The sequence below is a fragment of the Pelmatolapia mariae genome, linkage group LG5 (genome assembly GCF_036321145.2).
Source record: "Pelmatolapia mariae isolate MD_Pm_ZW linkage group LG5, Pm_UMD_F_2, whole genome shotgun sequence".
NCBI classification, from domain to species: domain Eukaryota; kingdom Metazoa; phylum Chordata; class Actinopteri; order Cichliformes; family Cichlidae; genus Pelmatolapia; species Pelmatolapia mariae.
In genome coordinates, this window is record NC_086231.1 from 508,341 (window position 1) to 532,769 (window position 24,429).

Consider the following 24,429-nt stretch of genomic DNA (forward strand, 5'->3'; position numbering starts at 1 on the left):
ATTGTAAACGTAGTTTTGAATTTAAGTCCGATTCTTTTTCTATCTAACTTTTTGTTTTTATTCTGTTTTTGAATCTTGGTTCATGCTGTAGTAAGATATATTTTTTATAGTCGTGGACTTCTTTGACTTTTATGTTTCAGGGTTTTTTTAGGATGTAGTTCTTTCTCTTGTCTTTTTTACAAACTGTTGTACTTCCCAAAATTGTTTTTTAATAATTGTTATTTTTCTTTTTTTGATAAATATTTGTTGGGTTTGTTTCTAACTGAATAACTGTGCTGTGATTACCTGATGTGAGAGTCGTGTGCTGGTGTTTTTCTGTGTAACGAGTCTGGTCTCTGTGTCAGTGAACGATGTTTAAATGGAAAAATCAGACTGAGTTGAAAGAAGGAAACGATAATGAGAAACTCTGTGAAAAAAAATCTTTTCTGTCCCTTTGTCGTTTTTTCCTGCCGCTCTGGGTTTCAGGAAGCCTCTGGGTTTCCAGGATCTACCTGCTCACCTGGAGAAGCTGCTGTCTGAGGACACACCTACTGAGGACGGTAAGGCTGGAAGCTTCTGTCTGCCTTTAAAACCAAACTTTATGGTCTGTGACTCAGAACGAGCTCAAATGTCTGATAACACTAACACCGTCACCTGAACGTGTGCAGGTCAGGCTGTGGACGGTCGTCTGGGTCCTCAGCCCGTTGTCCTCGATCACACCAGCGGCTTCGAAGGACTCCTGTTTGTGGACGACGACCTGCTGGGGGTGAGACATGCCGGAGACCATAAACCAGCGAAACCAGTCAAAGTTTTGACACGTGGCTGATTTTTGTCCAGACTTTTGATTGGTACTGTAGAAAAACACTTCCTATGTGTGATAAGTGTGTAAGTGTGATGGATTTCTCTGCATTCAGGTCATCGGCCACAGCAACTTCAGCTCCATCCGAGCGACCACCTGTGTTTATAAAGGTACGTTGTCTCAGACCCGGAAAAAGCTTTGACTTAGCCCTGAAACCAAAAAACTGTCACAGGAAACATGACCTTTTCTGCACATGGGCTTGCTTTTCACAATAAAAGCCCTGGACACCTTAGAGGAGCAGTTTAGAAAGGTCGTCTGATTGTCTGGGTTTTTCTGTATTATTGTCGACCTTCCAATATAAAGCACCCTGAGGCGACTGTTGTGATGTGGAGAATGATTTTAGGCTGTTTCTGTCTGCAGGGAAGTGGGCCTACGAGGTGCTGATCTCCTCTCAGGGTCTGATGCAGATAGGCTGGTGTACCCTTAGCTGTCGCTTCAATCAGGAGGTATACACACACCTTGATGATGAACCCTGTAAAGGCCTTGACACGGCGCATGTTGTGGGGAAAACAAAACATGAAACTCGACTGGGAACTGGTCAGAGCTGTTTATTCATATGTGAAAAATCTGAAAAAAAAAAAATGCTGCAGGTTCATCCTGCAGAAGTACACAGTGAGCGTCAATGGCTCCATTAAGACTGCAGACATGAACCCGGGGGTTCAATCGTGAGCCGCATGGAAAAACTGGGACAGCTGTGAAGGACTGACTTTCTTCTTGTTTCTGTCTTTTCTTCCTTTTATCTTTATTTTCTCACAAAGTTCAATATTGTTGTTAAGAAGGAGGAAATGATCTAAAAACACCAAACAGTTTGTGTATCAGGATGTAAACATTTTTATTTCTGCTGCAAAGTTTTAATGTGGGAGTCTGTGTGGACTCACTGCTGGAGCCTCTGCTGGACGTCAGAGGAACTGCAGGATGTGGAGGTTGCTGCTTGATTAAAGCACAAAGATGACTGTTACTCCTACGTTAATGTTGAGTGTCAAAAACGTTGGAATATTTCTTGGTAAATTTAAAAAAGCAGTAATTGAAGCTGGATATTTGCTTCAGTCAAAGAGCTAAATCGAGTTTTCTGTGGTGAAGCTTGTGGTTGGTGTCTGAGGGCGTCGATTAAAAACATGTCTGTTTTTCACCTCTGCTGCATCCATTACCATGAAGGATGGCGGCACGGCGATGCTGAACAGTGTGTTTTTTGTGCTCAGGAGGGTGTAGGTGACACGCCAGACTCGTACGCTTACGACGGAAACAGAGTGAGAAAGTGGAACGTGACGACGACAAACTATGGAAAGGTGAGCGTGAACACAGACGCTGGAATCTGCCTCTGTTTGATCATGTGACCATAACGGCGCGTTTTCTCTCCCCAGTCGTGGGCAGCAGGAGACATCGTGAGCTGTCTGATAGACCTGGATGAAGGAACCATCACGTTCTGCCTGTGAGTTCCTCTGTCCTTTCCTTCCCTCCTTTCCTCCATTTGGTCGTCTTTTTACATCTTTGGTTCACACCGGGAACTTCTGATCATCAACACATCAGGATAGCTTTCTGTCCTTCACTTATCCTAACGTCAGCCCGGAGTTTATCAGGCTAGCTGTCAGTGTGAGCCCGTGACAGAGGCGGAGTTTGGAGCATGTGACCAATCAGAAAAACAGACAGGTTTCTTGATAGCAGAGCAGCTGACTTTACAAAAAAAGATAAAACTGTAATTTTGAGAAAATGTGAAGACAGAGTAGACTAAAAGTAACATCTGTGGAACATGTGTAGTGTATGTTAGGTATACAGAATGATTGTCACACTTAAATGTTTCAGAACATCAAACAAATGTAAATGTTAGACAAACTTGAGTAAACAGAAAATGCAGTTTCTAAATGAAACTGTTTGTTATTAAGGAGTAAAAAGTTGAAGGTGAAACCAAAGCTGACCAAAAACAACACAAAGGCTAGCCTCAAACATCTCGATGATCCCTAAGACTTCTGGGAAAATACTCTGTGGGCTGACGAGACAAAAGTTGAACTTTTTGGAAAGTTTGAGCCTCTGTGGCGTAAAAGTAACAGCATCTCAGGAAAGGAACATGATACCAGCTGTAGGATATGGTGGTGGTAGTGAGATGGTCTGGGGCTGTGTCGCTGCCTCAGGACCTGAAGACGTCTACTAAAACCTCCTGAAGGAGAATGCCTGGACATGTGTTCATGACTTGGCTTCTGCAGCAGGACAATGATCCAAAACACAGCAGCAAGTCCACCTCTGAATGGCTTTAGAAAGACTAAAGCCAAAAACTGCGCTTCCTCCACTTCCGTACCATTTGATTCATGAATGTTGAATTCTCTCCAGCTGCTCTATTCCCATGTTGTTGCAGTATATTAATGGCTAACCTCGTATTGTGGATGGATTATCTCAGTTGTTCTCCTGACTGAAGTTTGGTCCGTTTACAGCATCCTGCCATGCGATTGCATTTGTCCCTAACCATCAGGAACCCTCACGTTAACTTTTATCCAGTGGAAAAAAAATTAGCGTTCATCCTCCAGCTTCACTGTGCTAATGTTATGCTAACATAGCTGTGTCGCTAGCCACCACGTAGCACATCATTATATACCAGCTAGCCCAACTTCATTAACCATTCATTAACCTTCATTTCTGTCTTCATTTATGTTGGAAGTGATAGCAGAGCTGTACGTCTGAATCTCTCAGTCAGAACATGCTATATCATGTTTAGGTGGAAACTAACGAGCTAACTTCCTGCTAACTTCTAACGCCGTTGAATTTAATAAATTCTGTTTTCATGGATACCTGGATGTTAAACTTAATTGTTACACCTGGTAAAGCAGCAAAGCTGATCATTTTATTAAAGATGAAAGAATTTAGACAGTTTTTAACTCTCAGTGATGCCGCAGTGTTTGTTTGACTTTGGGACCTGAAGAAGACGGAGTTTAGGACCCAGATTACTCCGCGAGGCTCCTGACTACGGTAGCTGTAATGCTCTGGCAATCCATCAATCGTTGCGGCTTCATTATGGTGTTATTTTTGTGCCACTATTCTGAGCGCACGTAAAAACAATTTGCAGGTGCAAGTGTTGCATTTTGAGGAGAAATTTATTTTGAGCGAAGAAAAGCTAAATTTGAGTGAACAAAATTCATTGCTGCATGCATAAAATGTATTTCAGTGTTTGCTATTATATACACACACACACACACACTAGCAGCCCCTCTCGCTCAGTTTTTGCACTTGCGCTTGCTCGCAATGTGTTGCTCGCGCTCTCAACATTTCTGCCTGTGCGCGCTCAACTCTTTCTGTACACCGTTATATTTGTGCCACAAAACCAGCCAATCACAGACTTGGATGCAAAAAAATCTGATTGGCTGTTTTGGTCTCCAATCAGCTCGAAACGACGAAATGCAATATCCCAGAATGCATTTCCTCCAAAACTCAAACGAGGAAGTGGCGGAGGAACAGAGTGGCGGAGTTTGAAATATTACTCTTTCTGGGTCACAAAATAAATTTTTAAGATATTTTCATGCGAGAATGCTGCTGTGTAAACTTCAAATATCTGCTCGATTTATCAAGACATCACATATTTGCATAACTGCTCTCTTTTACGTGCGCTCAAATTTTATTTTTTTTACGTGCGCTCAGAATAGTGGCACAAAAATAACGCTATACTTCATAGCTTACCAAAGTCGCACTAAAACATTTTTTGACAGATTTCTGCGCACCGTGTACCACATAAAATCAGTTTGAGGTCAGCACAACCATTCATACATAAGGCACACTATCGATTTTTGAGGAAATTAAACGATTTTAAGTGTGCCTAATAGTGTGTAAAATACGTTATACAGAAGAAAAGAATATATCGTTACCGCACATGCTTCAATTTTAGGCCATATTGCCCAGCCCTAGCTCAAACCCTCCAACAATTCTGCAAAGAAGAGTGGGCCAGAATCCCTCCACAGCTGGAAGAGACTCACTGACGGTTATCACAAATGCGTGAAGGCAGTTGTTGTTGCTAAGGGGCACCCAACCAGTTATTAGGTTTAGGCACGTTTCCTTTGATAAACCTTTCAGGGAGTTTTTTGGGTAAATCTTTCTGATTTCTGGCCGTCACAGATGAGACTGTACATGTTGGTCTGCAGACTGAATCAAAAGGTTTTAAGCTGTCAGTGACTCCGTTTGTGGTTGAAGTCTTCTCTGATGTGTCCTCATTGTTTAGTAAAGCAGTTTCCTGCACTGAGCGTGTCCTCTGTGTCCTCAGGAATGGCCAGTCTTTGGGGACGGCCTTCACCAACATTAAGATGGGTCCTGGCATCGCTTACTTTCCCGCCATCAGCCTCTCCTTTAAAGAGTCAGTGGCTTTCAACTTCGGCAGCAGGCCTCTCAGATATCCTTCACAACTAATCGCAAAGTGTCCAAAAGCCCTGCCGGCAGGTGTTAGTGCCACTCCCCTGTGAGCTGGTTATCAGGGCCATACGTTTGCTCACAGTGATCATGGTGGAGTCATGGATGAAAAATGCTGTTTAGCTTTATGGGTTTGTACAACTCTTTTGCTGTGAAAGATTTCCCTGGAACATCTGTAAACGGAGAGTCCTCTTCACACACACTTAGGTTAATTATGGAGTTCCACAGGGTTCAGTGCTAGGACCAATTCTGTTTACATTATACATGCTTCCCTTAGGCAGTATCATTAGAAGACATAGCATACATTTACACTGCTATGCTGATGACACCCAGCTCTATCTGTCCATGAAGCCAGATAACACACACCAATTAGATGAATTCGATTGGATAAATGCTGCTGTGGTGTCGTGAGTTTCTCTTTAACCCGACTGTGACCCACGTACCCCGTGGACGGCTACCTGCCCCTCCAGAACCCTCCAGATGCAGACCTGATGAAGGCCCACAAACTGCTGGGCTACATCAAGAACGTCCTGTCCACCGCCATCGACGCTCAGGTAGGAACACGAGCAGGTGAAAATTGCATTTCCTGTGTTCAGCCTGGTGTTTGGTTGACGTGCAGGTAAAGTGAAAGGTGCGTCCTTTGTCTGTCCTTTACTGCTGCAGGAGGAGAGGCTGGTGGAGAAGGACTGCGCCGTGTGGAGGCTTCACGGAGAACCGACCGTCCTCGTCACTCTGGCTCACATCTTTAACCACTTTGCTCCACTCATGGTGAAACATGCTGCGTCTGTAACTTATTCCCTTTATTGCATGAAAAGTCAGGAAACTGAAAACCAACCAAAGATACCGATGTGAAGCTAACAGGACGTGTTCAGAGATCGTTAAAACTGACCGCTGTTCTGTTATTAACTGAATAATCACATGCTTAAACAGCACTGTGGTTAAAATGAGGCTGCTCCTGTCGTCCGTGTTTCTGGATCACAAGGAAAAGCATAAAATACGTCGGCTCGCTTCCTGTCGTGGTTCATATGAAGCATAAAGTTTCTAATAATGAGCTGAGTGTCACTCAGACTGTTGTGTCTCAGCCTCACAGCAGGATCATGTGAAACAAACAGAAGCAGATTATTCAGCTGGATTTTATACCAAGCATCAGAGCTTCTCATGTTGTTAAAACTTTGTAACTGTAAAGTTTAAAAGAAAAGACTGCATGCATCCACATGAACAGGAAGTGTGGTTTTGTATGTTTCTGAAGGCTTCACTGAAGCAAACTGGAGATGGCCTTTGTTTTAATTCCCAGACTGATCGTGCACCGTGATATGCACTTTCTGATTTTAGATATTAAAGCGACGGATAACGAGCGCTCTGCAGCTGATTAAATCCGTCCACAGTGGAAATGAAATCATCTGTTTGGGGCGCTGTTTGTGCAGGCGATGCGTTTGAATGGATGAAATCACCTCTGCCTGAAAATGTGATGTCATCAGGTCACATGCACTGATGGTGGGACTGTCTGGTTGCAGTGTAAGGTGTATCTGGTGGAGGACGTGCTGATGAACTTCCTGCTGGGGATTCTGGAGGGAGGAGGTTCGGTGGACGAACACCCGCTCATCCAGCAGCTGCTCGACCTCTTCTGGCTGCTGATGGAGGTAAATCTGCACGCTCAGCTCACAGCTCCAACCATGGCGCCCCCACCTGCCACCGCAGGCCTAAACCAGAAAACTGGACTGTGCGTCCACAGGGTAACAGCAAACACGCACAGAAGATCAAAACGTGTAAACAGAACAAGAACCAGGACGCGCTCAGGTTCAGGGACGTCATTTAAAGTCACCTGAGAGTTGCTGCATTTATACCTGGCCTTGTTGACCGTCACCTTAACACCTGTTTACCTCATTGTTGCAGCTCCGCCTCTTGTCCGACTGTACAGGTGCGTTTTCATCATGACTTCCTGTTTCGATACAGTCGAGCTAAAGTCACACAAAAACATGAAACCCAGGTTTTTTACTGTGAAAACCACAAACGTAACAAATCATTTAAAAATGTTACATTTCCAGAACGGTCTGATCAGCTGGTCGTCGTTGATGATCTGTGGTAAAGCTCCTCTTCGGTTATTAAAAGCACGCAGACGGCGTGCATCACGACCTTTAGAATAACTTTTGACGAGGGTCATTGTACGCTGTTACTTTAAAACAGTTTCACCCCAGTTCGTAGATTCCTCAGGCCTCCAGAAAGAACACCGGGACTCAGTAGTCAATTCACAACACTTTTATTAATCCACACTCATTAATACAGCTTCTAGAAGGGAGATGTACAGGACCCCGGAATTCCTCTGCAGATCTCAACTCCTTTGTCTGTTACACACAGTTTTGTATAAGTGACCCCCCTTCTAAACCCTCTACGAGGTGCCATAAAACTAAGCACTGTGTTTACATGTTTGTGTGTGTGCGAGCACGTGAGTGCCTGCGTGTGCGCGTTCCTGTGTGTAAGTGCATGTGTATATATGTGTATGTACCTCTGCGTACGTGACTTCCTGGGGGTCATAAAAGTCCATCTCCCTTCCAGACCAAAGTTATTCAGTACAAACGTTGAGACCCCCACCCAGGTATCCCCTGGGGAATTTCCACTCAGCATTAACTTCTCTTTGTCTTACTTTCACAGTTCAAGTGGGGGAGGGTCTCCTAAAAATCTACTCCTAAGTTTATGACACACTCAGCACTTTATTACATCCAGGGCAGTGTCAGTGTCTCTACAATAATTCTACATCCTATCTAACACATTTCTAAACTCTCAAATAAGCTACACATATCTTCAACGCGCACACCTGTCCGTCCAGGTGTTTGTGTGTTTCTTTCCTGAGACAGTTTCATGTTTTCTTCAGTGCGAACTCCCCCGCCTTCCATTTTTCTGTGTCCATTCATCAAGCAGCTCGGATTGATGCGGCCACACAAACACTTGATCAGCATCTTTTATTTATTCCTGTCGTGTCAGCCAATGAGGAGAAACCTTCATCACCTGCAGGTTGGGCTGAAAGCTCCTGTTGGTTAGTGACCTCAAAAAGAGGGAGACGCATCCTGCTTTACACCATCTCCTCACAGGAGGCGGCCCCGGGCATTCATCGCCCCGTCATGTGTCCAAAACTCTTCAAGATGGGTTTTTCTTTTTTAATGGTCCGTCGACCCACTTTCAGGCCTTTTTGCCTTTTTCACGAATAGTTCACAAACTTTTAAAGATAACAGGCTGAAATTTTCTTCACATCAAGATGAATCCGGATCTGTAATTTGGGACAGATGCATAAAAACATCTTAGATAGAGTGGATGCTCTCCTGCAGAGTTCCACATCTGAGGATACATGAATAAAAACTAATGACGGCGTGGATGACATGTGGTTATTAAAATGTTAATTCAACTTCCATGTTGCTCCACAGAAACAAAAACATCAGCACTTTGTTCAATAATAGCAAGTTAATAATAATAATAATACAATGTTTTGGAGTATATCACAGTACTTTCACCTCCTGTAGGAAGCGTCGGAGCTGCCCAGGGCACCTCCTCCAGGAGGCGAGGACCTCAGCTGCCTCCCTTCAATGTGGAGACGTAGCGGCTCCACTCAGGGCGCCTCCTGAATGGCTGAGCTCCGCCCTCTACCTCTAAGGGGAGCCCGGCTGTCAAACAAAGCTCATCTCCACTGTGAGCTTGAGGAGTTGCTCCATCTTGGGGCATTAAGGTTCAATTAAAATGTTAATGGTTGGGTTAAATGACTAGTGACCATAGCGACGTCGACTGGTCACACACGTCCGTGTGGGTGTTTCTGCTCCGACCGCTGCCTCTGAGGCAGAAACCCTTTGAATGTTTCGAGCACGTGTAGTGCCGACAGTTCATGCTGAGCTCGGAAAATAAAAGCCACAGCATGCTGAAGTAAGCCTTTCCAGGTAAACACTGCAGCCCTGCATGTGTACAGATCTCCTAATAGCTGATGGTTGGTTTATTTACCGCCTCACGGTGGCACCCAGACTCCACAGAGGAGGACCCGGAGATCAGGAGGTTCAAACAAGGAGGCGACGGTGCTAACCCGGTTAAAAAGCATTTGTTTAAATTGGTGATATTTACTGCAGAGCGTGCTGAGCGTCTGCATCAGGATGTTTTTCTGGAGTACCACAGCCTGAAACCTCTCTGTCCTCTGCTGTCCTCTGCTGTCCTCTGCTGTCCTCTGCTGTCCTCTGCATCCTCTTCTGTCCTCTGCTGTCCTCTGCTGTCCTCTGCATCCTCTGCTGTCATCTTTGTCCTTTGCTGTCCTCTTCTGTCCTCTGCTGTCATCTGTCCTCTGCTGTCATCTGCTGTCATCTTTGTCCTTTGCTGTCCTCTTCTGTCCTCTGCTGTCCTCTGCTGTCATCTGTCCTCTGCTGTCCTCTGCTGTCATCTTTGTCCTTTGCTGTCCTCTTCTGTCATCTGCGTCCTCTGCTGTCCTCTGTCTGCAGGACCACGAGGTGAACGAGTGTCTGAAGCAACTCATGATGTCCTTACTCAGGGCCTACCGCTTCTCCCCCATCATCCCAGACCTGGGCTTCCAGGTAGGACAAACAAACAGACACCGAGCTCCACAGCACAGGTTATATAAGATTAGGGGGGCGGGGCCTGCAGAGGGACCTCACAGACACAGGAAGTTCATCTTCAGAGACCAAACTTTAAATGTTTGTGTGTGCAGGTGGCGACAAACTTGATCTTCATCTAAAATCAGTTTTTTTTTTCATGTCACGTGTTTCCAGATGTTCTCCAGCTGATGTGCTTGTGTTTCAGATCCACTACCTGCGGCTGACCACGGCCATCCTGCGGCACGAGAAATCCAGGAAGTACCTGCTCAGCAACGTCTTATATCCTTCAGCCGCGAAGCTAAAGCGCTCTGTGACATTTAAACCGCTGTCGCGGCATTCTCCTTAACCGAAGCTCACGTTCGACGTTCTGCGCTCGGTCGTGTTCTTTTACATCAAGACTCCTCTGAGGGTGAAGGAGGCGGGGCTAGAGGAGCTCATCCCAACCACCTGGTGGCCCACGCACTTCGACAAAGAGGTGAGAGAAACCGAGGCTCTGCTGTTTGTGTCTCCTCGCTCCTGACGGAATTTTATTGAGTGTGTTAAAGTCATTAAACTGAAAGCAGCGAAGCTCAAACAGAGGCCGTTTACCTCTGTGACGTGCGGAACGACAAATCAGATGTGACGGTAAGAACTGACCGTGACAGACGAATCACAGGCTCCTCAGGGGAAGGCTGCAGCGATCAGGTGTTTACAGCAGCAAAGGTGTGAGAGCTTTAAACGATGCTTCTTTATTAAACAGGGTAAAGACGAGCGCGAGCCCAAAGACGAGGGCGCCGAAGAGCGTCTGAGGCGCCGAGCCTACGAGAGAGGCTGCCAGAGGCTGAAGAAGAGGATCGAAGGTCGGTCTCCGTCACTCGGCCGTATTCTGTTTTAGTTGTTTACTGTTTTATTTTGGTGTTTCACTTAGTTCCTGTCTTTGAGACCACCAACCTGTCTGCTTACCTGGACTGTGTCTGTGTGTGCTCCTCTGACCTCTGACCTCTGTTCTCCTGCAGTGGTGGAGGAGTTGCAGGTTCAGATCCTGAGGCTGCTGCTCAATAACAAGGACAAGAGCACGGTGGGTGCAGCGCCGTGATGTGTTGATGATGGCGACCACGGTCAGGACGCTGCTCTGATGTTTGCGGTGGCGAGACGTTTCTGTCGGGTGAAGGTTCAGGTGTTTGGCTCAGATCAGATACATCAGCTGTGCCGGCTCTCCTGCAGCACCGTAACACGTATCCAAGCAACTGACAACGAATTCACGGAGCGAGCACTCAAAGCGATAACGGCCCAGGCTCGGAGTCGCTTTGCTTTAAGCATTTATTTTAAACCACGTAACCATACGGGAGGAAATGGCACCTCGGCGTGAAGGCGGTGACCAACTGTGTTATTCACCCCACTGCTCTTTCGTTACTGTAACTGTAAGATCATCACTAAACACATTCTATCCTAGACTCATTTTTAGTTTTTTCTTGATAGTGATTTAAAGAAAGTCTGTTCAGTCACAGACACGAGAGCCTTTATAGGTTTTAGCAGCGAACCCGTCAAACTCACCAGTCCGCTGTTTCCCTCGGTGCGAGTTGGATCACTTTGAAACCACGACTCTGACACACTAAAGAACTTTAACGTCTGTGTGTCTAACAGCAGCTTTTTATTCCTATTCTGCTCAGAGACCAAACGGATGATCGTGCAGTATTCCCTGTTTATCCAAAAACAGATCCGGGGTCTGTCTGTTCTCACAGTTTTTACTCTCTCCGTGTCATCCTTGGATGTTTCGGCCTGACGTGAACGTTAATGTCCTCCACCCGAGTAACACTTGGTCTGATCAGACGGAAGGTTTGACTGCAGCAATCGCTTCTCCTGTTTCAAACTGCAGTGAAGAGAAAAACTGAAGCAGGACTCTGATGAGCTCTGCTCCTCTTGCAGGGAGAAGCATCGCGCTACATTTTCCTCAACAAGTTCAGGAAGTTCCTCCAGGAAAACGCCAGCAACAGAGGGGTAAGGATCAGCGACGTCACCCTCTCACGTCATGTTTACACAGGTCAGTTTGTTCCTGTCTGTGAGCGACGCAGACAAACTGAAACCACAGGTTTGATTTCTTGGAGACGTGTTTTTATCAGTGCACTCTGATCATCGGGTAAAGCCTCACATGTGTGTTTGCACATGCGTGCACTCTGTGTGTTTGAGCAGCACCCCACGGCTCTGTGTCCGCCCGAGTACATGGTGTGTTTCCTGCACCGCCTCATCACAGCGGTCAGAGGCTGCTGGGATGAAGGACACCGCAAGAGTCCGAGCAGCGTGAGCAGCGACGGTACAACACACTGTGCCACACAATCACTGTGTGTGTGCGTGCGCGTGCGTGCATGTGTGTGTCTTCCCTCAGTGATGTTCTTCTGTATCCCCCACAGAGGCCTACGTCCCTCCTCAGTTGTTCTATAACGGGAAGGTGGACTACTTCGACCTGCAGAGGCTGGGCGGGCTGCTTTCCCACCTGAAGAAAACCCTGAAAGGTAAGGTGTGCTCCTGGTGGGCGTGGCCCTGGGAGGCGTGCTCGTGGGGGGCGTGGCCCTGGCTGGCATGCTCCTCTGTGTCTGTTGTCAGTTTTGGTGTTTGGTAATGCGCTGGGACATCCAGAAGATCACTTCACACCGACCCCCTCAGGGTCTGATCAGCTGATCGTCAGCTGGGAGAGTCAGAAGTGCCCCAGGACAACGTGATTGGACGAGCTGTCGCTGCTTTGGTGACGTGTGCGAGCACGAATCCTTTCTCAAGATCTCCTTCATTGATTTCCTGTCACGTCTGTCTAATGACGAGCTGTGCCTGCGTAGGAATCCTGAACTCAGTTTGTGAGGAGCAGCCAATCAGGAGCAAAGGTGCTCAGAGGGGGAGGAGCTAAAGCAGGGTGCACAGATGTGTCACATAAACGGGAATTATTGTTAACTCATCCAAGATGAAGGACACAGAGCTGGAAGCAGGCGAGCGCGCCCGCGTTAATAACTGGATCAAATCTGAAGTTGGTCATCACAGCTGTCTCCACCAGAGGGAGCAAGGGCTCCATGTTGGATGGAAACCTCTAATACAACCAGTTTAACCAGTTTGCCCCCCAGCAGGTTGAAAGCCGCTGGGGGGCGGGGTTGGCGTGAGGAGGTAAATACACCAACCATCGCCCAAAAGCCACCAACAGAACCGTTTGACATCGATACGTTTCTGATCCTGTCAGTTGTGTTTGATTTCTGTACCCCCCGTACACTGAGGTAACCCTTTCAGACTGACGATGGCGAGGCCTCAGACTCACAGATATGAAATACACGAGGCGTGACGGGGTTAGCGTTGAGCGCCGAGGGTCCTGAGCCAGCGGGCTCCGCCTCAGTATCAAGCGCAAGCGTCTGAATGATGTTTCCGTGGGGGGAAATGAGGCCGCCATCAGCAGGTGTGTAATGTGGATTGAGTCACTCCGTTGTGCTGACTGGCAGTGCTGCACAACTGCCATCAGTTATCCGCTCCGGCGGCCCGCTCGCTTCCATTTCCTCTCAGAGGCGGGCACGCCGCGTCCTCCTACAGTCACTCATGGTGACGAAGAGGAGCCCGAACACCTTACAGCCATTTGTATTTTGGACGTTTGACTTTGAGTCTCGGTAAAGATGTGACTTCAGCCCTGAGCGTGTGTTACTGAAGGTTTAGTCGAGGAAGTCCTCTGCAGATTGGTCGGGAACTTCCTGCACGGGCCAACCAGTCAGCTCAGACTTTTAACACCCGCCCTCCTTCACTCTCAGTACCAGTGACAGTTTCTTCGTTACTGCCAGCTTCCTGTCAGGCTGATGCTCATTGGCTAACGCTCACACGCTGGTCTCTGATCAGTCTGAGGCCGTCTCCTCCTGACGCGCCCGGCACGGCTCGACGGTTTGACCTCGTCAGCGGTCAGAACGTTCGTACAAAGCCAGTGTGAGCTGGCCTGGACCGGCTAAACTCAGAGTTTTGATGTAGGTTTGCAGTTTGTTTTTAAATGTATTTCTTTGGTTTTTAACTATTCTGATCGTATTTTGGGGTCTGAGTGAATATAAAATGCCGCTGTGAGAGCTGTGCTCCGTCTGATGTTGACATTTTTCTGCAGACAGCATGATGAAACTCATGTGATGGTTTTGTTTTCATGTGTGGAGAACTACAACATGATGAATGTGCCTGTTTTCTCTTTTTCAGACGATTTGGCGAGTAAAGCAAACATCATCATCGACCCCGCAGAGATCCAGGCCACGTCCATGGACGACCTGGACGAGGACGACGAGAGCGGAGCTGCTCAGGTGATGTCATGTTGTTTTACATAGATTTGTTTCGTGTCACCGAGTAAACAGTATGTGTAAAAGTACACGTAAGTATAAGTACTTCCAGATATTGAAATAAAACGATGGAACATGTAAACGTTATGAAGAGCGAGTGCACGGCGATGGATTCAACACGTTCTGCCGCCATAAAAACCATGAAACGTTTTTATGGCGTGCACGCTCTGAGTTGGAGAGCTGATCTAACGGCGCCGGTGACGGCCCGCTCGCTTTGTCTAAGCCTGTGCCGGCACCTGTTTCTGTGGGCTGAGGATAACCTGGAGTCCGACAAAGACCGACGTCAAAGCTGCGAGGCTTCAGTGAGCCGCTCTAAAGACGACATGCTGCAAAATGTTGGCGTGGCGTGCATTTAGCCCAAAGCACAGAGACCAGAACCAGCTGACGGGTGGCTCTGCAGGGCGTGCAGTGAACAGCGCTCCGAGTCCGGCAGAGGCGTGGCAGCTGCAGATGTGAAGCACAGCTGGCTGCGTCTGATGGAGCGCCTCGTCCATGTTTCTCTCAGGCTTTTTCCATTTGTCTTCATTGTTCCCGTTCACTGATCGTGGTTTTTACTCCGTACTGCTTTAAGCCCCTCCCCCGATTGGCTGCCCTAGCTGAAACTGTGGGTTAGACAGGAAGTGAGGTAAAACGTGTCCACTCATGTTTTAAAGAACAAGCTTTGAAAAAATTATCCTCACTGATGTTTAATATCCATAGTTTCTAAATGTGTGACCAAACATCTGTGCAGACAGCTGTGACCTCTGACCTCCTGATCCTCTGACATCACTTTTTTTTTTTTTTTTTTGGTCTGACCACAGAGGCTGCCCGGGGCCGTGGCGATGGGCGGAGCTCTGGCGAGGCCCAGCTGGTTGAGTTCTCCCACTTTGGGTCGGGCCAACCGCTTCTTGAGCACGGCCGCCGTCAGCCTGATGACCCCCAGGCGACCCCTGAGTCAGCCGGAGAAGGTGAAGGTCCGAACGCTCGCCGTGGAGCAGCGCACCGAGGAGGACAGTGAGTACAACTCAGCCACGTTTGCTCAGAGCTTCTCCTGCGTTTGGAAATACGAAGCAGGTCTATGTGCCAGTGCGTGGCGCCCCCTGCTGGCACCAGGAAGTCAGTGATTTGTCAGGAAGTTTTCTTTTACAGGCATGATGAACAGCAACACAGGGAATCACTTCCGAATTTGCTTGCTTTGCGTGGAGCTTTTAGGAAGTGAGAATCAGAATTTAATTGTGTGAGGTTCACCTAGGCGCCAACGTGACGAGCGAGTGACTTCCTCTGTGGATGCGGCTCGAGGCTGCAGAGCGTTGGTGTGACGGATGCTGAGGTAGAGGTGGTCTGCCGTGGTGGCCTCTAACAGTGCAGCTGGAAGAAGAACTGCCTCCGTCTGCTCTGCCGTCTTCGCTGCGTTTCAGTAAAAGTCTTCTTTGTGCGAAGTACTCGGAGAACCCAACAGGTGGCCTCCTGCTGTTTAGGTGGTGCAGTGGCACCGGCGTGCAGGAGACGAGCAAAATGAGAGAAGAAGGGCCCGAGCCGTCCTCGCAGGCGTGATCGCTGCAGGAAAACGTCTGCGTTTCCATCTTTCAGTTGGAGTCTGAGTGTTGTTCCACTTCATCCTCCAATCGAAGGTAGTGATAAATGTTCAGCCACGCTCTCCTTTCTGCACCCAGCACAGTAATCAGAGTAAGCATGGTGATGGCAGGAAACAAAGCAGCAGAGGAAGTCTGCCAGGTAAAATATCAGGAAGTACTTTGTCAATGACAGTGTTGGAGACGTTTGAGAAGAACTGATTAGTTCCTGGGTTCTGGTTCTGGATGGTGGGACAGAGCGTGGATGGAGGTGGATCGATCCCTCACCATGTCCACCCGTTTGTTTCATACCATGTGCTTTCAGCCCGGAGTGTTCAGCTTTACGAGGTCTTCGTGTGCTGGGAGCTTTAATTGGGTCACTTCCTGTTGTGGTGTGTCAGGTGTCCTGTTGATTTCACATCATTATTTTTCTCTGTTGGCCCAGGCTAAGTTGGTCTCTGGTTGTTTCCTTCATTAGTCAAATGAGGTGCTCGTGCCTGATTGGCCGGTTCGACACAGCGTGAAGTTGGCGTGGAGCCAGTTATCATCGCCTGAGTCTTTGGGTGGAAGTGCCACAGCTGTAAAAATCTCCTGCCTTTTTTAACCATTTCCTGTTTCTCTTCTCTGCAACCTGAAGTCGAGGGAAGTCATGGCAACGACGGCCTGTTGCTGGGGCGACCGCTTGAGGAGCCCGATCAACAAATTGCAGACAAGTCGCTGCTGGAGATCGTGGACGGGATTGTGATGATGTACAACCTGAGTGTCCATCAGCAGCTGGGGAAGGTGAGTGTGTGTGTGGCGCTGTGCACGTCTGTGGTGTCTGCGATGAAGACCAGCGAGCACGTCATGGCCGTGCCTTAAACGAAGTGTTTGTGTCCAAAATTTTTTTTAATTGAATTATTCAAAACACTTGATGAACCGTTGCAGCTCTCTAACTATGCTTTAAAGGAAAGTTTGAAGCCTAATCTTAAAAGTAGAGATAGTGTCTGTCTCCTGAATCCAAACTGGAAGCTGGTTCCACAGAAGAGGGGCCTGAAAACTGAAGGCTCTGCCTCCCATTCTACTTTTAAATACTCTAGGAACAACAAGTAAGCCTGCAGTGTGAGAGTGAAGTGCTCTAATAGGGTGATATGGTACTACAAGGTCATTAAGATAAGATGGGGCCTGATTATTTAAGACCTTGTATGTGAGGAGCAGGATTTTGAATTCTGGATTTAACAGGAAGTCAATGAAGGGAAGCCAATACAGGAGAAATCTGCTCTCTCTTTCTAGTCCCTGTCAGGACTCTTGCTGCAGCATTTTGGATTAACTGAAGGCTTTTCAGGGAGTTTTTAGGACATCCTGATAATAATGAATTACAGTCGTCCAGCCTGGAAGTAATAAATGCATGAACTAGTTTTTCAGCGTCACTCTGAGACAGGATATTTCTAACTTTAGAGATGTTGCACAAATGGAAGAAAGCAGTCTTACATATTTGTTTAATATGTGCGTTGAAGGACATGTCCTGGTCAAAAATGACTCCAAGGTTCCTCACAGCATTACTGGAGGCCAAGGTAATGCCATCCAGAGTAAGAATCTGCTTAGATACCATATTTCTAAGATTTTCAGGGCCGAGTACAATAACCTCAGTTTGATCTGAATTAAGAAGCAGAAAGTTAGCGGCCATCCAGGTCTTTATGTCTTTAAGACATTCCTGCAGTTTAACTCATTGGTGTGTGTTACCTGGCTTCATGGACAGATAGAGCTGGGTGTCATCAGCATAGCAGTGAAAATGTATGCTATGTCTTCTAATGATGCTGCCTAAGGGAAGCATGTATAATGTAAACAGAATTGGTCCTAGCACTGAACCCTGTGGAACTCCGTGCTGTAAAGGTTAATGCTGCATATTTTATTCCTGTGACCTTCTCTGCAGCTGGTTTTGTCTGCAGGTGGAAAAACTCTGAATGCTGCCCCACAGTGAGTTCGTCCTTTGGTTTGGTGCAGTGCTCATCACGCTCCAGTTGGTCACATCACTGTTAATAATCCCTCCTTGTTTTAAACTTCTATATTTAAAACTTGCTGAAGTATCTGTGGGCGGTCCTGACCTTTGGCTGCATCCACCTTTCTCTCGGATGGGTTGACCCGAAGCAGTGCTCCTACGCTGTGCTCAGAGCGCTGTGCTTTGTGTGTCTGGTTTTATTTTTACGTTTTTATTCGAGGTGTCTGAATAACGTGTCTGCGTGCATTAAAGCGAAGCGCTCCGAGTCCTCTGGTCAAACACGGGCGCCTCGCTGAGCCTGAAGGTTTTTTCTACTCTGCGATTGGCTCATCTCTCAGTAATCCTCCCGACACTAACGCTGTGCGACCTCTGACCCCTGTCTCATTTAAAAGCGCCTCTGTGAGTCTGTAACGTGTGCGTTTCCATCACGTAGCTGCTGCGTGGTGAGACTCTAATGACGAGTTTTCATGGTCGCTGTGACAATCAGCCAATTAGATTGCTCGTGACTCCAGTGTTTTTCTCAGCAGTGTGTTGACATGTGTGTCTCTCCTCTCAGATGGTGGTGGTGTCAGACGACGTCCACGAGTACGCCGTGGCGCTGAAGGACACGGAGGAGAAGATCGCCCGCTGCCCCGCCAGAGTGAGTGCCGCCGCCGTCTCAGCTGGACATCACTGCGAGTTTTGGAAGCAGTGCTTGGTCTGAATAGAGTTTGAGTGACCCTCATCACTCAGGTCACTCAGACCATGGCTCAGATTGGTGAGGTGGGTGGGGTCAGAGGTGGGACCTGATTGGCTGATTGACCTGAGTCAGACAGCTTTAGACAGATTATCACTGCAGTGGGATAGAGGAGCTCAGAGGAGGTTCATGGATGCTGGGAGATGGAGGCAGATGATTGGCTCTGGCGCCCCCTATGGGAGAAAGACCTTTGTTGCAGGCTAACAAAAACAGAGTGTCTTATTTTCCTCTACAGCAGGTGTGAAACGTGTCCGTATGTCTGCTCTCTGCTGTGTTTTCATGCGTGTGGACGTCTGACCGGACTGCACATGAGATCACTTCTGATTGGATCACTGCCAACGACACGAACAATAGAACAAAAGAGCATCTTTCAGTGAAAGGGGGGATGGCTCGGTTAACGCACCCCTCCACCCCTCCACCCCTCACTGAGGCGATGCATTCCCACCAACAGGCCCTCATTTTCTGCCACGTTTCATGTTTTCATGTCGTTCTCGCTGCAGGATTTCTTTATTGATGGTCTCTGTAGTTATTAAACTCAAATGTGTTAAAGTGAGACTCATGCTCAGGCATCCTCAGCTTTTATTCAGGTCACAGGCCTCCTTTGGTTTCCCACTGAATCTAGAAACCCTCGTTTAAACCCCGCTGTTGGTCCGTCCTCATTAATAAATCTGACACACTCCTCTTTGTTTGTTGGAGCTCTTCTCGAGGTAATTGGCCGCGCTGCTGTCAGCCCGTTGTGATGCAGAAGCTCCTCTCATTAGTGCCACAGAGTCTCTGAAGGCAGACGGGAAGAGTAGGAGGAGCGCCCCCATCAGGAGTGATGCCTCCTGTGATCAGCGAGGGCCTCAGTCAGGCCGTGTATGTCCTCGTTAACTGCAGGGAACCAGAAACCTGCAGCGTGCACATCATGTCAGATCAGAGGAGGCACACGTACCTGCTCACATCAGCACAGCAGAACACCTGGGAGCGTCTCCGTTCCTGCGGTCCAGGGAATAACGGAGTAACCGAACGCCGGCACTGACGGTTGGCTGCTTAATGATTGCGTGTCTGTTTCAGAGGGCCGACATCCTGGAGGAGCTCCAGAAGAGCCAGAAGGTTTTTGCGGAGAAGCTGAACCACCTGAGCAGGAGGCTGGCCTGGATCAACGCCACCATCTACTCCAAGGTGAGCAGGCCGCTCCGCCCGCGCTGTGCGTCTGCATTAAATGGTGGATTTTGTGTTGTTTCTGAGCTGTGTGCTGCTGCTCTGTCTCCAGGAGAAGATGCTGGACATCTACTGGCTGCTGTGTGTCTGCATCCGCACCATCGAGCACGCCGACAACACCGGCTCTCTGTTCGCCTTCACACCAGAGTTCTACCTCAACGTCGCCATGAACGCGTACAGCGCCCTGAAGAACTACTTCAGCCCAGCTAACGGCATGGACGAGCTGCCCGGTAAGGACCGCGAACCATCAGCCCACCCAGCCTGCAGGTGATGTTTGAGGCTGTCCTGTGTGACCCGAGGCAGGTCTTTGAACGGGCTGGGCGCGCTTCATCAGGGTTGTTATGGAAGATAATTGGAAGATTTATTTTTTGTATTAGTCTTTGCTGTGAAGCCAAGTCGAGCGTTCCCTTTTCCACCCTCACCTGTCAAAGTTGTCTGCAGGTGCACCTGTCGTGGTCCAGCTGTGCTGATGATGCTTCAGTTTTTGATCCTGTTTTAGGTTAACGCCGTTTCAGTGACGCCGGGTTTTTGTTTCCCGCCTCTCCAGTTTTCCCGTCTCGTGTTTGTGTGTTTAAACGATGCTTGTACTGAAAGTCTCCCCACAGCATCGCACCTCCACAGCCTGAACCGCTCACACAGGCAGGCTGGTCGTGGTCTCCCCACCTCTGAGCCGACTATGTGCACGTCGCAGCAGACGTCAGGAAACGCTGTCCAGATTGATCGGTTTGTTTTCTGTTCTTAGCTTCAGGAGTGAGACGGCGTGATCTGCTGCTGCTCTTCTGCACACCTCGGTTATAATGAGTTGTTATTTTATTGGTTATCGATTAGCGGTTATTTCTTTTGACTTCCTATCAGCTCGAAGCAGTCTGCCCTTCTCCTCTGACCTCAACAGGGCGTTTCCTCCCAGAGAGCTGCTGCTCGCTGGGCATTTCCTGTTTCAGACCTTCTCTGTGAACTCTAGAGCAGGCGTGTCAACCGTACGGCCCACGAGATGATTTCATCTGTCAGTCATTAACAGTCCGCCGGTATGTGGGAGCCGAACCTTCAGCCCTACTGGGAATCCATGCAGACAGGGCGGCACAGTATTTTGATTTTGATGGGCACACCATGTGGCCATTCACACGCAATGACACCCTGGGATCATCATCTGTGAAAGAAGAGGGCAAAGCTTCTTTTGCATTAGTACCTGCTCGGCACGGTTCACCACGGTTATCAGGGTTTTCCATTAGGTCGTAGTACCTGGTACCAGGTTCCAAGTGATCCGAGCCGGTCCTACAGCTCGCAGTCTGACGGCATCAGGGAAAACCTTTTCCCTTACAGTCCTCATGCAGATGAAACTCTGGGTGCTTTGTGATGAGATGCTTCATTGATTCATTTGTTAGTACTTGAAGACACTTCCATCCTCGATAAAGCCCGACTCGAGGTCACTGATGTCATACGTTCTCATTTTAGCTGGTTTGACTTTTGCGTTACTTGATGAAGTGGACGGACTTTTATTATTATTTTATTTTATTAATATTTGTACTAATTAGCTCGACCCCGGATGATGCACATGTATTTACGAGCCACTACGAGTTTTCGTGGACCTCCAATCTATGGCTTGCAGACCCCTGGGGGTCCGTGAACCCCAGTTTGAGAGCCGATAGTCTAAATGAGCCTTTATAATCATTATAACTATAGACTCTGCTGCTCGTCACAAACAAGCACAAGCAGACGTTTTAGACTTTTTACTGTATTTTCAGAAGTTTAAACCTCCGTTATGGCCCCACACACACACACACACACTTTATTTTATCTTTCTCCCTCAGGCTACGAGGAAACTCTGACTCAGCTCGCCGCCATCCTCGCGAAGCACTTTGCAGATCCACGCATCGTTGGGACAGGTAACACACACACACACACACACACACACACACACACACACAGAGACCTTGCTTTATAACATTTTTCTGTCCCTGGGAGATTTTCAATAAAGATGTGTGACAGATTAAAGGAAAACCCTGACCTTGGCACCACTTTATAAAAATGGGTCACGCCTCACAGTTTTCATCCAATCATAGCGAGCCAGAACAGGTCCACCTTTAATTCTAGTCGAGTAAAGGGCAGCACGCTGGAATCGGCAGTCTCCTCTTCTGAGATCACTTTTATTCATATGTTCGACTCTCTGCGGTCCTGCTGCCCTCGCAGTGCAGAGTGGGAGACTGGGCTTCATTTCTAATTAAAGACACGCCTCCACTGGCCTGGAGGACGCTCGCCTTCTTGACCTCTTCAGTTCTTACTAAGATTGTTTAGAATAAAACCTTATTTCTATAAAGTGAGGCCAGTTGTAACAAGCTTAGCTTCACTTCATGTTGCTGGTGGTCCAGTCTCCACCCACAGAGCGTTACAGTTGAGGGTGGTGTGGGTCTGTGCAGCACTCTTTGGTGCAGCAGACACCTGACCCTTTAGGATGGCTTTTCCTTTAATCTGTCCCATGTCTGCATGTCCTTCTCTGTACTCGTGTACGTCTTTTAGTGCAGATCAGCTTCAGTCAGAGGAAGCTAGCCCCTCTGTGCAGCAGCGCCCCCTGCTGGGTGGTCAACACTTTGTTGTAGCCCAAACGAAAGTTTTTATGCCTAAAATATGTAAAATACTCCACCCATCCACTCATTCACTCACTCCTGGACCTTCACCTCCTCCAGCTGTTCTGTGGCTTCTGTAATCTCTCCAGCTGTGTGTGCTGGGCCTCCTGGTCAGATGCTGAACCTCCTCCACTGCCTCCCTTCCATATGGAGGAGCAGTGGCTCTCCTCTGAGCCCCTCACCATCTCTTGTCTATGAATGACCACCTTACAGGGGTGGAGATGTTTGCATGTTGGCCAGAACTGTAGGAGGGTGTTGTGTGTGAGCAGGTCACATGGGTCCCACCCACAGTCAAAGGTTCCTGATACTCTTGGTGTAATCCAGAAAGCTGATCTGAATCCAGGCTGAGGAGGGAACATTTAGCCTCGGTTTGTGATCCGTCGCCTGGAAACGGCCGATGGGGTGGCGTCGACACCGCCCGCCCGGGGATGTGTGACTGTGATAACTTGAATGAGGTGACGTAGCAGCTTCACATTCTGCTGTGCATCTGAATGTGCATCTACGAGGAGACGGAGGGCGAGCACTGGAGCCCACCATGACAAATGAACCGAATCCCCCGAGGACCGCGGGACGCCTCGCAGCAGAAACGATGAGCTCAGCAGTTCCATCCATCATCTGAGATAAAACGCCGTGCGGGGAAAACCGGCCTTGAGCGGTTTGGTCCAAACGGCGAGGCGGGACCTGTTAATTATGAAGTGCTGCTGGAGGACAGCGGAGGAGACTGAGTGGATGTAATGGCTTAGACGCGCCTCACTGCCATTTTTAATGAGGAGACTGAAGATGAGGAGGTTCTCTGCTCCCCCAGAGGCTGACTTGGCGGAGGAGGAAGGAGGAAGGGTAGAGGATGGGAAAGTGAGAGCCTGCTGATAACAGTGTGTCATTAGAAAGGTGTAACTGATCGTGTGTGTGTGTGTGTGTGTGTGTGTGTGTGTGTGTGTGTGACCGACCAACCTGGAAGCAAACAGCAGGGGGCGCTGCTGCACACTCGCAGTAAAGCTGTTTTCCTGCTGCAATGTTTATTTTTCCAGCTGTCTTTGAATGCATCTCTGATCTGCTCTCTCTCCTCTCAGATATCAAAGACTCTCTGATGCAGGCGCTGGCCAGCTACGTCTGTTACCCACAATCCCTCAGGGCTGTGGAGAGGATCCTGGAGGAGCAGTGAGTCTGGTTTGATTCTGTTTTCCAGAAAAACCCTTCAGGGTGACTCTGAGCTGCTGCTCTTCAGTGATCAGTAAACACTTACTCGCCCATCCCACCTGGACAGGTGGCCAGTCCATCGTGGGTGACACACACTCGCTACTCACTCTCTCACCTGCAGTCAGTTAAGCAGTTAAGCTAACGAGCGCGTGCTTGGGGTGCGGGAGGAAACCAGCGACCTCGGGGAGACGCTTCCTGCTGTGAGGCGATGGCGCTAACCGCTGCTCCACCGAGAGGGGCGGACGTGAGCTCATGTCCATGTCCAATCCCGTGGCTCCAGTTGTCTTTGAACCGACCAATCAGCATGCCACATTAAATACCAGTGGCTCCCATCCTGTGTGAATTCAGACGCAGCGCTCAAGTTTTTGCGATGAGACGCATTTAAAATAGAAAGTCTAAATCTTCTAATGGTGGATTCTTATTAGCTGGCAGTATTTAAGGCTGTTAAAGGGTTTAATAAAGCCACGCTGGGCCCTCTGTAACATGCTGGAGTTTATGGGATGGTGTAGTTGGATCCATGCACTACACCCACTCTGAGAGCTGTTTTCATCTGACCTCTGACCCTGAAACCTGCCGGCAGGGTTCAAACATCAGGGCGGGACCAGCAGCGGGGTGTCGGCAGAGACGGTGGGCAGTCTGATGTGAATAACAGCTGCGCTCACAAACGGACCTCCTGAAGGGATTGATGTCATGTGATGTCAGCTCGCCACAGCTGATGGATCAACGTGTGTCAGACGTGCAGCTCGTGATGAACGGCTTAGTTTGTCTCATTACACTAAACGACACACGGGATCGTTTCTGAGCATCAGTCAGGATAATGAGTCGGATAAAACGTCCCTCAGCTCTGCTGTCCGCTCACAGGGAAGTTGCACGATGCGTGTCGCCGCTGCTCCTTCCTCCCTCAGTCCACGCCCTCGGTCTGTATGTTAGCCCTGTTCACGTGTAGCACGCTCGCACTCTGACAGCTGGGTGAGAAGTGGGTGCATTGTTTTTATTGTTTGTGCCTTTTTAGCTGCTGTAATCGAGCCTGATG

The 24,429-nt window shown here is 48.4% G+C and overlaps 1 protein-coding gene across 3 annotated transcripts in view; it reads left to right on the forward strand.

Moving 5' to 3' along the window:
• LOC134627322 (E3 ubiquitin-protein ligase RNF123) overlaps positions 1-24,429 on the forward strand; it is a 98,260-nt gene that overhangs the window by 1,774 nt on the left and 72,057 nt on the right. For 2 of the 3 annotated variants that reach the window (XM_063473290.1, XM_063473292.1), the window contains exons 4-29: positions 466-539; positions 648-745; positions 894-948; positions 1,199-1,284; positions 2,038-2,124; positions 2,200-2,267; positions 5,076-5,201; positions 5,658-5,772; positions 5,882-5,986; positions 6,733-6,858; positions 9,685-9,777; positions 10,004-10,077; positions 10,156-10,273; positions 10,538-10,637; positions 10,794-10,855; positions 11,704-11,775; positions 11,968-12,088; positions 12,186-12,287; positions 13,975-14,075; positions 14,912-15,104; positions 16,299-16,444; positions 18,196-18,279; positions 19,432-19,539; positions 19,631-19,808; positions 21,387-21,461; positions 23,270-23,357. In XM_063473290.1, coding sequence (XP_063329360.1) covers positions 466-539; positions 648-745; positions 894-948; positions 1,199-1,284; positions 2,038-2,124; positions 2,200-2,267; positions 5,076-5,201; positions 5,658-5,772; positions 5,882-5,986; positions 6,733-6,858; positions 9,685-9,777; positions 10,004-10,077; positions 10,156-10,273; positions 10,538-10,637; positions 10,794-10,855; positions 11,704-11,775; positions 11,968-12,088; positions 12,186-12,287; positions 13,975-14,075; positions 14,912-15,104; positions 16,299-16,444; positions 18,196-18,279; positions 19,432-19,539; positions 19,631-19,808; positions 21,387-21,461; positions 23,270-23,357 — 2,655 coding nt within the window. The remainder of the gene's footprint in view (positions 1-465; positions 540-647; positions 746-893; positions 949-1,198; positions 1,285-2,037; positions 2,125-2,199; positions 2,268-5,075; positions 5,202-5,657; positions 5,773-5,881; positions 5,987-6,732; positions 6,859-9,684; positions 9,778-10,003; positions 10,078-10,155; positions 10,274-10,537; positions 10,638-10,793; positions 10,856-11,703; positions 11,776-11,967; positions 12,089-12,185; positions 12,288-13,974; positions 14,076-14,911; positions 15,105-16,298; positions 16,445-18,195; positions 18,280-19,431; positions 19,540-19,630; positions 19,809-21,386; positions 21,462-23,269; positions 23,358-24,429) is intronic. The other variant, XM_063473291.1, reaches the window with a different exon arrangement.